This window comes from Thamnophis elegans, chromosome 9 (assembly GCF_009769535.1).
Source record: "Thamnophis elegans isolate rThaEle1 chromosome 9, rThaEle1.pri, whole genome shotgun sequence".
NCBI classification, from domain to species: domain Eukaryota; kingdom Metazoa; phylum Chordata; class Lepidosauria; order Squamata; family Colubridae; genus Thamnophis; species Thamnophis elegans.
This window is the reverse complement of record NC_045549.1, coordinates 54,096,424-54,108,795: the sequence shown is the minus strand read 5'-3', so window position 1 is coordinate 54,108,795 and position 12,372 is coordinate 54,096,424. Positions and strand designations below refer to the sequence as shown.

General features: G+C 45.0%; 1 protein-coding gene across 1 annotated transcript in view; it reads left to right on the top strand.

The window, feature by feature from the left end:
• LOC116512906 (polypeptide N-acetylgalactosaminyltransferase-like 6) overlaps positions 1–12,107 on the top strand; it is a 117,689-nt gene extending 105,582 nt beyond the window's left edge. The window contains 1 exon segment of the mRNA XM_032223587.1: positions 11,937–12,107. Within this exon segment, the coding sequence (XP_032079478.1) occupies positions 11,937–12,107 (171 nt within the window).
• The last annotated feature ends 265 nt before the right edge of the window (positions 12,108–12,372 follow it).

The following is a 12,372-nucleotide window of genomic DNA, read 5'->3' as shown; positions in this document are numbered from 1 at the left end:
CTCCTTCCTCTATTACACAATTTAGATACATTTCAAATTTTTCTTTTAGTTTCCTCTTCCAACTCTTTTCGTTTTTGCCCTTGTTTATGTCTGTCTGTCTGTCTGTCTGTCTGTCTGTCTGTCTGTCTGTCTGTCTGTCTATCTATCTATCTATCTATCTATCTATCTATCTATCTATCTATATTTATATTTATATTTATATTTATATTTATATTTATATTTATATTTATATTTATATTTATATTTATATTTATATTCATCAGTACTCCTCTCATATATGCTTTACTTACATCTCCTACAAATTCCCTGAATATACCCTTATTCATATTCCGAACAAAGTATTCAGATAGCAATTTTTTACTATCATTAATATACTTTTCATATCAAAATAAACACCCATTCGACCTCCAAGACCTTCTTGCCTGCACTACCCTTCCCAATTCCGTCTAAACTGGGTTATGATCCAAGAGAACCCTCACCGCAATCTTTGTCTTCTTCACCCTATAAAATAAATCATTAGTGATTTGTATAAAATTCAAAGTTGGGGTAGAGAGGGAGGGAGAGAGGACTGGAAGGAGGGGGAAATGGAAGGGAGGGGGAGAAAGGAGTGTTAGAGGGGGAGGGGAAGTAGGAGAGGGAATGTTGGAGGGGAGAAAGGAAAGTTGGAGGGGGGAGAAAGAAAGGGTGTTGAAGCGCTATATTGGTTTTGTATTTTGGGGAATACAAGGAGGGCTGTGTTTATTGCTCAATGTTATATGGCCCCAATCATGCACAGTATATATGTGACTGTATGAAATGAAAATGAAAAATGAAATAAAACATTTGAAGAGTAGGAATTGCAAAATAATAATAATAATAATAATTTTCCCTGGGATCTGGTGGTTACTTTAGTGACTAGTTAATTGTCTTGTATAATGGGTTTGATTATGTTTGGCTTCATACTATTGTATTGCAGTTTCCTGGATAGTGCATCTGTCAGGAAATCCCCCCCCCGGGAGGTATCTGAGAGTAAATTCAAACCTTTTAAAGTACTGAGCCTATCGTACTTGTTTTGGAAAGAGTTTCCTTGGGGTCTTTAGGGCTTCTAAATTTTTATGATCCGTCCAGACTTCAAAAGGGATCTTACTCCCCTCTAGGAAATGTCTCCAGGTTAAAAGAGCCCATCAAACTGCATAAGCCTCTTTCTCCCAAATAGCCCACCTTTGCTCAGATTCATTCAATTTTTTGGATGTTTTCCACATTTTTCTGAAGTAAGATGCCTCCTATCGCCACATCGCTAGCATCTGCTTGTATGACGAACAGTTTCTCTGTGTCCAGGTGCTTTAGGATTGGTTCTGCCAAAAACAGCCATTTAAGTTTTTCAAATGCTGCTTGGCATTCCATTGTCCAGTTCAAAGGCTGCTTTGGTTTCAGATTTCCTTCCCCCTTAGTTTTTAAGAGTTTGGTGATGGGGAGAGCAATTTGGGCGAAAGCGGGGATAAACTGCCTGTAAAAGTTTGCAAATCCCAGGAAGCTTTGCAACTGTTGGCATGTTCTGGGTGGTTCCCAGTCAAGTACTATTGCACTTTCGAAGGATCCATTTCTATTCCCTGGTGTGAAATGCAGTATCCTAAGTAATCAATTTTTTCTTGGTGGAATTCGCATTTGAAAAGTTTAGCATACATTTTTGCAGAGCGAAGTTTGTTCAGAACCACCCTGACTAGTTTTACATGTTCCGCCTTGGTCTCAGAATATAATAAAATGCCATCAATATAGACTATGCAGACCTTATATAAATGCTCCTGCAACACTTCATTTATTAATTGCATAAATACAGGGGCCCCTTGTAGCCCAAATGGTAGCACTTTGAATTGATAGCATCCAAGAGGGGTGTTAAATGCCATTTTCCATTCATCTCCCTCTTTAATTCTGATACGGTAATAAGCCTCGCTTAAATCCAGCTTTGAAAAAATTCTCCCTTTAGCTAGGTGTGCTAGCATATCCTTCATGAGTGGGAGAGGATATATATTTTTCATACTGATCGAATTCAAATTTTGAAAATCGACACATAGGTGTTTCAAGCCATCTTTTTTCTCTCTAAACAGCACTGGGGCTGCAACTTTTGGCCGAGCTGGTTCAATGAAACCCCTTGCTAGGTTTTTCTCAATGAATGCCCTCAGTTCTTCCAGCTCCCTTGGAGACATGCTATACATCTTGGGTTTAGGGAGTTTGGCTTCGGGTAGAATTTCTATTGCACAGTCAGTGGAGCGGTGGGGGGGGGAAGCTCATCAGATGCTTTTTCACTAAAAACTTCAGCCAAGTCTTTATATTCTTTGGGTATGCCCTGGGTTGGCATAGTGTAAGCAGGCATTGCTGTTTCTAGGTGCTCTGCCCCCTCAGTTTCTTTGTCTGGATTCTCAGCAAAAGTCACGTGCATCTGCACTCTTATGGTGCCTTGCTTCCAATTAATTTTGGGGTTTCATTTTTTCAGCCATGCAAGACCCAGAACTAGTGGCCATTCCATGCCAGGCGCCACTATAAATGTAAGCATTTCCTCGTGGCTATAAATGTAAGCATTTCCTCCAATGCCTATCTGTAGAGGCTCAGTGGCAAATGAAGCTGGCTCCCCGCCTGCTATTGACCCATCTAGTTGGCAAAAAGCTATGGGGCTTTTCAGCTTCCTTACATTAATCCTCAACTTCCTTACCAGGGTTGAGCTGATCAAACAACGGATGCACCCCGAGTCCACTAAAGCTGAGATTTTCATCCCCCTCTCCCAGTTGGGGATAAACAGTCTAAGGGCAAGGTAAGCAGTTTAATTGGTTTGCTTACCAGTGGTTCAACCTCTGGATCACTTCCAGATGAGTATGGTTCCTTCTGCTGCGAAGCCAGGATTTCCTCCTCAAAGAAGGGAGGGGGTGGAGATTCTACAGTCTCCCTACTCCTCAGGGCCGTCTCCTTTCCGTGCTGGCCAGGTTTCATATGTCCCCCCCCCCCCATGGATGGTCTGATTTCTTGGCCAGTGCCTGAGATCCTCATTCTGCAGCTCGGTGCCCCTCTTTTCCACACTTGAAACAGGCTAAGGATTTCGAGAAAAGGTGTCATTTGTGGTTTAAAAGGTTCTGTCAGCATCCCTCCATAATATAATTAGGAAAGAAAGACCCAACGATTCCATGTGTAGGAAATCAAAAGTACTTTTACTAATTACATATGGCTAGAGAGCGGTTGCATAGCAAAGTCTGGTTAATTAGGCGCGAAAGCAGTTGATATATAGAATAGCCCTTTCCACACCCCCTGGCATCATAGACCCAGTCCAATCATAAGTCCTTCAAGTGTCAGGTGTGAGATAACTTCAAAAGGCATCATGAAGATGGAATGTCGGTGCCGTTAGTCTAAGCGGGAAAACCCCCACGCATGCGTAGTCTGTCCATCCAGAGAACTCCAGAACCTTCCTCCAGCACAATGAGTAACCCCACCCAAAATACCGTGCCCTCCCTCCCCGTTTCATGGCAGCTGAAGCAACAGCAAAGCAGAAGCTGACATCCAGCCGTCCCCCGGAAAAAGGCGATCATGCCTAAAAAAAAAAAACACAAACAGACGAACAACAAAACACAAAAGAAATAGGGAGGGGAAAGAGAAAAATTAAGGCTTGTCAGGATAAGCATCATAAAACTTTTGAAGGAGGCGGGGGGCACGAACATGGGATTTGTCAACCCATTCCGTATGAAAGGGAGGGAAATGTTTCCAAGCCACCAAGTATTGGATGCGATTACGCCGCTTGCGGGAATCAAGAATTTGACGAACTTCAAAATGCTGTTCACCATCAACGAGCAAAGGAGCAGGCGGAGGGTCATCAGGCGGACGCAGATGTGAAACCCGGACAGGTTTAATCAGGTTAATGTGGAATACCGGGTGAACCCGGTTGAGGTGCTTGGGTAATTGCAAGCGAACGGAAACAGGATTGATGACCTTCACGACGTGGAACGGACCCACATATTTCGGACCCAACTTTTTGGACTTCTGCGTGGTGTGAAGGAATTTAGTGGACAAATAAACCATGTCTCCCTCCCGGTATTCATAAGGATGCGTACGCTTTTTGTCCGCCTGTTTCTTATGGGCTCGATGGGCAGCATCCAGAGTTGACAGGGTCAAAGGCCAAATGCGGCTGAGACGGTCACTCCAGTCAGCGACGGAGGGAACTTGGGGCTGGTCCTGAGGCAATTCAGGAATAGGGACAAAATCTTGACCATAGACGACTCGGAAAGGTGTGAATCCCGTGCTGGAATGGACAGAGTTGTTGAAGCCACTTCAGCGTGGGGTAACAAATCGACCCAATCATCTTGTTGATAATTGATGAAACAACGTAAATATTGTTCAAGAACAGAATTAGTCCGTTCACAGCCGCCATTAGTCTGAGGATGGTAGGCGGAGCTAAGGCCCTGGGCGGAGCCAATACGTTTGAGAAATTCTTTCCAGAAAACTGATGTGAACTGGACACCCCTATCGGAGATGATGCGATCAGGTACCCCATGCAAGCGGTAAATATGGGAAATGAAGAGTTTAGCTAGTGCCTTAGCGGAAGGAATTTTGTGGCATGGCACAAAATGAACCTGTTTGGAAAACAAGTCCGTGACCACCCAGATGACGGTGTGCCCCTGGCTCTCGGGGAGCTCAACAATAAAGTCCATAGAAATCTCCTTCCAAGGGGCAACAGGCCGGGCAACAGATTGGAGTAATCCTTGAGGTTTCCCAGGGGGCCGTTTAGCGGCCGCACAAACGGGGCAACTGGCAACATAAAGTTCAATGTCCTTCTTCAAAGAGGGCCATCAGAATTGCCTCTTCAGTAAATGTAAAGTCTTAACGAAACCAAAATGACCCGCCAGTTTGGAGTCATGAGCGTGACGGAGGATCCCGAGACGGAGGGATGCAGGGACATACAATTTGGCGCCGACCCATGGCAATTCGTCCCTCATAGTGCACTCATCCCGATGCTTTAGGAACCAGTCATCTTGAGGAAGTGCGAGTTTGAGGTCAGAAAGAATGTCTTGAGGCACCTCTACTTTTGCGTGGGCCTGTTGGCGAGTAATGACCGGGGCCGCCAGGCTGGAAGTGGGGACCCCTGGTTGTACGATGCTCAGTTTAGAGCAGTTATATTGCGGGAGTCTGGACAAGGCATCTGCCATGAAATTCTTCCCACCTGGGATGTATTTGAGTGTGAAGTTGAAACGGTTGAAATGTTGGGCCCACCGCATTTGTTTGGGGGAGAGACGGCGTGGCGTCCTCAAAGCTTCCAAATTTTTGTGGTCAGTCCACACCTCGAAAGGGTGTTTAGCGCCTTCCAGGAAATGGCGCCACGTGCTCAGGGCCCAACGGACCGCAAATGCTTCTTTTTCCCAAACCGCCCAACGTCTCTCTGTGTCCGTGAGCTTCCGGGAGGTGTATGCGCAAGGTTGTAGGTTACCTTGGTCGTTGGTTTGCAGCAAGACGGCCCCAACGGCGACGTCGCTGGCATCAGCTTGGACGACGAAAGGCTTGTCCATGTCGGGATGCTTCAGCACCGGCTCCGCAGCAAACAGACGTTTAAGTTTTTCGAAAGCCGCCTGGCATTCCATGGTCCAGTCTAGAGGTTTGCTAGGTTTAGGTTTAGGTTCTCCTTTGGATTTGAGCAAATTAGTTATAGGAAGCGCAATTTTGGCAAAAGAAGGAATGAATTGACGGTAGAAATTAGCAAAACCTAAAAATTTTTGCAATTGCCTGCGAGTTCTGGGCGCGTCCCACTCAGTGACCGCCCTCACCTTTTCCGGGTCCATTTCAATGCCAGCTGGAGAGATGCGATATCCAAGGTAGTCAATTTTAGTTTGGTGAAATTCACACTTAGACAATTTGGCATAAAGATCAGCGGCCCGGAGTTTCTTCAAAACAGTGCACACAAGTGTGACATGTTGGTCGTAGGTGCGAGTATAGATAAGGATATCGTCCAAATATACGATGACGCCTTTGTAGAGGTGGTCATGCAAGATCTCATTAATTAATTGCATAAAAACCGCAGGCGCCCCCTGCAGGCCAAATGGCATGACCCGGAACTGGAAACAGCCAAGAGGGCAATTGAAAGCCGTCTTCCACTCGTCTCCCTCCTTTATGCACACTCTATAGTAAGCCTCGCTGAGGTCAAATTTAGTGAAAATGCGGCCCTTTCCCAACTGGGCCAACATGTCCTTCATCAACGGAAGTGGGTAGAGGTTTTGGGCGGAGATGCAATTTATGTTTTTGAAGTTAACACACAAACGGAGAGAGCCATCTTTTTTCTCACGGAATAATACAGGAGCAGCCACTTTGGGTCGAGCAGGTTCGATAAACCCACGTTCTAAATTTTTATCTATGAACTTGCGCATTTCTTCCATTTCTCTGGGAGACATGGAATAGATCTGGGGTTTTGGCAGCTTAACCCCGGGTAGAATGTCGATGGAGCAGTCGGTAGGCCTGTGGGGTGGAAGTTTGTCGGAGGACTTTTCGCTAAAAACCTCTTTGAGGTCCCAATATACTTTAGGAATTTTCTCCTCTCCATCAATCCTCTCCTGCCCTCTAGCGGCCACCTCAGGAGCGTCAGAAACAGTTCGTTCAGGAATGCCCTCCCCCTCCGGAGGCTCCTTTGTGCGAATGCGCAGCCAGCCAGCCCTCCAATTTATGCGAGGGTTCCACTTCTGGAGCCAAGGAAGGCCCAAAATCAGAGGCCTGTCCATTCCAGGCGCTACTATAAAAGAGATTAGTTCTGTGTGGGAGCCCATCCTCATTTCCAAAGGCTCAGTAAAAAAATGGGCAGGCCCCCCTCCCGCAATGGACCCATCAATCTGGCAAAAAGCAATGGGGGTTTTCAAAGTCCGTAATTTGAGACCCAGTTTTTCAACCATGGCAGGGTTGATCATGCACCGGGAACACCCTGAGTCAAGCAAGGCGTGAAGGGATGCCGGCTGCCCATCAGGGGGAACTTTTAATTCTATGGGGAATAGCATGGGGCCTTTGTTTGAACTCACCCAGTGAGGCGATGCTTCATCATCCGAGTCCTCGGAAGAGGTGGAGGGGGTGTCTGCTTCTCCCTCCAAGACGTGGCCGAAGCAAGGGGGTCTGGAATCCATAGCGAAGGCAGCTTCCTTCTTCCTCTTGTTGGAGGCTCTGCCAGACTTCTCCTCTCGTTTGGGTGGGGGTTGGGAGGTGGAGGGTAATTTAGCACAGCAGTTGGGGGCACGATGGCCTAATTTCCCACAACGGAAGCACGTTACTGGTCTGGACCTCCCGGAGGGGGCCCCTCGCCCTTCACCCTTCCTTCCGAATGGGGCTTTGCGGCCTGGTGGAGGGGTGGTCTTTGCAGCTTTCTTCTCTCTCATTCGTCTTTCCTCTTTGGCACAACGAAGCCTGGTTAAATCCAGCTCGATGTCAGCTGCGTGCTCAAACCAGACGGTCAAGCGCCTGGGCAGATTGCGATTGACGCATTGCTGATAGAGTTCCTCATCTAAGCCCAAAGCAAATTTGTCCAAAAGGGCGTCCTCACTCCATCCTCTCATGTACTGGGAAAGGCGTTGAAAGTCTTGAATATACCGAGCCACAGGCCTGTCGTCCTGCTCGAGGGTTATAAATTTTAATTTGCTTCGCTTCTCAGTCAGGGGGTCATCAAAGCATCTTTTGAAAGCCTCCATAAACCTATTAAAATCCCTCAGGAGGGGGGAAGCTGATAGATGCAACGCATTGCTCCAGTCAGCCGCTTCACTATCTAAAGAGAGTAGAATCATTCTTACTCTCATAGTGTCACTTTCAAAATCACGGCCGTAGATTTCCATGTAATTAAAGACTTGCATAATAAAAGGCCCCAGGTTTGCAGAATCTCCATTAAATCTCACAGGCAGGGGGGGGATTTTGGCCATTCGGTGTCTTCGGGGAGGTGGGGCCCCTGGTCTGGCAAAAGCCTCAGCAGCAGGGGGTGTAACAGCCCGAGGGGGGGTGAATCAGCGCGTGGGTACTCTCGCTCCCAGCCCCTCCTGTCCTCTTCATCTTCTCCACCTATTTCCCCAAAGTACCTTTGTCCCCAGTAATCAGGTAGATCTCTCCTCTGGGGTTTTCTCACAGCTCCCGTCTCCAACGGTCTTTGTCGGGGTTGTCTTCGGGTAACCCCCACATCTCAGCTTGCCCCCTCCTCTCTTTGTCCTACCGAGGTGGACCATCGGGGGGGGGGAGGTGGGTCAGGCTGGCTTGAAATCTGCAGCTGAAGTAAATCTTCATGAAGCGAGAGTTCGGGAGGGCCGGCCTCGTGAAACGAGAGTTCGGGGGGCCCGGCCTCGGTGGAAGCCCCCTCACAAACGGCCTCCTTTTCTCCGCTGGCTGGCGAAGACATTTACACCCTTCACGGTAGATGTTGGTCTCCTGGAAAGGGTTTTTCAGACTTTGCTACTTGTCAGCATCCCTCCATAATATAATTAGGAAAGAAAGACCCAACGATTCCATGTGTAGGAAATCAAAAGTACTTTTACTAATTACATATGGCTAGAGAGCGGTTGCATAGCAAAGTCTGGTTAATTAGGCATGAAAGCAGTTGATATATAGAATAGCCCTTTCCACACCCCCTGGCATCATAGACCCAGTCCAATCATAAGTCCTTCAAGTGTCAGGTGTGAGATAACTTCAAAAGGCATCATGAAGATGGAATGTCGGTGCCGTTAGTCTAAGCGGGAAAACCCCCACGCATGCGTAGTCTGTCCATCCAGAGAACTCCAGAACCTTCCTCCAGCACAATGAGTAACCCCACCCAAAATACCGTGCCCTCCCTCCCCGTTTCATGGCAGCTGAAGCAACAGCAAAGCAGAAGCTGACAGGTTCTTGTTTCCATTGGGGTTGGGATTTCTTCCACATTAGTCCTGCTCGGTACTGATTTCTGGCCATGTCAATCTCTGCCTCTTCAGTAATGAGATACCACTCATGTAAAGTTACATTCCATCTAGTGGTGGCTCCTTCCAGGTCTAGGGTGAGCACTCGCACTCGGGCTCCTTGGGTTCGAAAATCACAGCCATATTCTTGCAGGTGAGCACGTGTGCCACAAAGAATCCCAATATTTTCGGGTTCCCATCAAATTTTATGCCCATTGAAGGAGTTTTCCTTTCTAACTGCAGGTTTTAGAGTTGGTTAGGAGTGGCTCCCAACCCATGCGCCAACTGGGGGGAGGGTTTTCTGGATTCCTAGCTGTTGCTGCTGTGCCGTCAGCTTGATCAGCAGGGACCAGAGGGGGGTTAGTTCCCCTGGCATCATCCCCGTTTGCCGCCCTTCCACTGCTTCTGAGTTGCCGGTCTGGCTCCCCCCGGATGTTGAGATTTTCCAAAATTTCCACCACCAACTGGGTTACATGCCTCTTCAGAGGATCCTCTCTCAGCAAGGCTTCATTTAGCTCCTCCTGGCCAGAGGGGGCTTTTAACTCCAATTTCCTCCCTGGTTTTTGGCTACCTCGGGTAAGAGTGAGTCCCCTGGTTCTCCCTTCCCAGCTGTCTTTCACCCCGATTCCAATTGACCAATGGGGCTTTTTAGGGTCCTCCAAGCTTACCTCATTCTCTCTGGCAGCGTTCAAGGAGCAGGTCTCTGGTTGTTTCCATCTCCCTCCAGCAGTCAGTTTGTCCTTGTTCGCTGTTATGCTCAGACATGGTTTGCTGGGTTCCCTCAGTAGAGTAAAAGGTTGTCTCTCCTGGTTGACTACTTTGAAGAGAGATGCTGCTTTATGTAATGGCTCCTCTCCTAACTTGAGAAAGTAAAGACTCTTGAAACGGATTATTTCAAAAGGAACCTTTAATCAATAAGGATGGAAACCATTAGAAGCAAAGCAGCATCTGAAACCCTTTAGGCAATGCAAATGGGATTAAGCTGATAATGACTCCTCCCCTTTGTCCGAATACAGATTCTAACCAATGCACAAGTGTGAAGATGTTTCCTTAAGTCTTCTGCCGAGAGTCAATAAAACACATGTTCCCATGGCTTTCTCTAGTTAGACATTAAAGTAAGTTATCCCACATGGCTATCATAAACATCCCTCCAGAAATGCTGGGACCTTCAGTCTTCCGGTGATAGGAAACCAGTTGTAAAGTTATTAAACTCAGTTGTTACAGATACACTAGTGATTTAACTCCGAGACCCTCCTCCTCCCAATTGAATGGCAGTGACACTTTTAGGGATCTGAAAGATACATGCATTGTCAAAAGAAAGTGCTATGACAAAAAAAAACAATGCTATACAGAAAGAGTCAAAATTAGATTTGACTTTTCAAAATGAATATGCCTTACCATTTTGGCAATACATCAGCAGTTAGAACTAGAAAATATTGAGTTGGCTTTGGAGTAGTATGGTGGGTAAGAACAGCTTAAAACAAGGGACCCAAATGATTGTCATTATATTGTGGGGTGTGAGTATCTGTCTTCTGAGAGCTGCTGCATGTCACTACAATGTGCATAACTTTTCCTTTTTGAGTACAGTGTCTTTAAGACTATATCTCATTAAAATATTTACTCATCAGATCAGTTACCAATTTGGTTCTGATTTTACAATTTAACCATTGAATCTCATGTGGAATAGGGAATGGCATTAACAAAAACCAAAATCAGTTTGTTTGTTCATTTACTTATTATGTATTTTCCACATTTATTGGCAGCCATTCTCCATGACGTCAGTTAGATTATCAGGAGAAGAACTGCAACAAAAGGAAAGTTAACTACAGTATTATTCTGCTAATCCCATTAGATTTCAGGATTGTCACCTAAATACAGCCTGTGAGTTACCTAGTTTGATTTAACATTATAGTCAAGGTTCATGCTATAGCAATTCCTGCAGTGGATATTATAGTGAATGCAGAATTCAGTCACTATGCTCATCAATATGGACATGAGTCCTTTGTCATGCCAGCCACATGACCACAGAGATGTCTTTGGACAGCGCTGGTTCTTCGGCTTTGAAACAGAGATGAGCACTATTCCCTAGAGTCAGAAACAACTAGTACATATGTGCGAGAGGAACTCTTACTTTTACCTTATTACTAAGCTCCCACTATCATGGTGGTTTGGGCAAGCCAGTTCCTACAAGATAGGAGTAAAAAACAAAACAGGACAGAATGTTTAAGTGTGTTGGCTTGATATTAAAATTATTGAAAGCAGGGAACTTATCTTTATAAATATTGGACAATCTTTCCTATTTCACTCATTACCAGCATTTGGATCACTGCATGCAGAAATAGGAGATAGAGAGATAGATGATAGATAGATAGATGATAGATGATAGATAGATAGATAGATAGATAGATAGATAGATAGATAGATAGATAGATAGATAGATACAGATGGATGGATATATCTATCTATCTATCTAGAGAGGGAGGGAGAGGGAGAGGGAGGTTAGATAAGGGGTGGGGAGAAGCAATTATCTTGGCATAAGAGGGAAAAGCAGCTTGTCATTTCTTTTCTTTTGGATGGTTTCTTCCCAGTGTAGCGTATAGCACTAAATTTCCCCGCATTAACGAAGCTAGATCTCTTTAACTTTCTGGATTTGCTAAAATCAGCTAAGGTCTGCCATCTGCTGAAAGTCATATGTAAAAACAAAATTGTTCTGTTCTATTCTTTCTATTCCATTCTAGACCAATATTTCTTAAACTTGGCAACCTTTAAGATGTATGGACTTCATCTCTCAGAATACCATTCTATTAATTGAGGTTCATACATCTTAAAGATTGTAAAGTTTGAGAAACTCTGCTGTAGATAACATATAATTCATTGAAAATAATTTGGGGAAATATTTTCCAATATTAAATTACACTGTAGACTTGCTACATAAATCTCAAAGAAACCAGACTTAGATGTTTAAAAGTATGTTCTGCAAATATGTCCATTTTTAATAATCTGGCACTTGGTTGTTCATTAATTGTTTTTATTTTCATCCTACAGGACAAAACTTTATTCCATACGGTGAGTGGCAGCTGCATTGATTGCAATCCAGCAGAAAAGAAGATTTTCATGAATAGATGTGATCCTTTATCTGAAACTCAACAGTGGATTTTTGAGCATATTAATATGACTGTTATAGAAAAAATTATCAGCAAAGAAACCAGCTCTTAACGAGGAACAGAAAACAAACTGCTCTGTATAGATTGAAAACAGCATTTTGGCCAGCATCTGGATTAGAGGAATCAGAAATTAAGTTTTCCTAGAGCCAGGAAATCTGTTCTGAAGATTAAGCAAATGTCAGGGCAGAAGCCAGCCACATATCACTGCAGATGGACAATATCTGAAGAATTTGGCTAAGAACATTACCAGCTGCTGCTGAGGCTTAAACTCTGCTGACAATTCCCTTGCTGGTCAAGGGAGAACTTTATTTAAAATT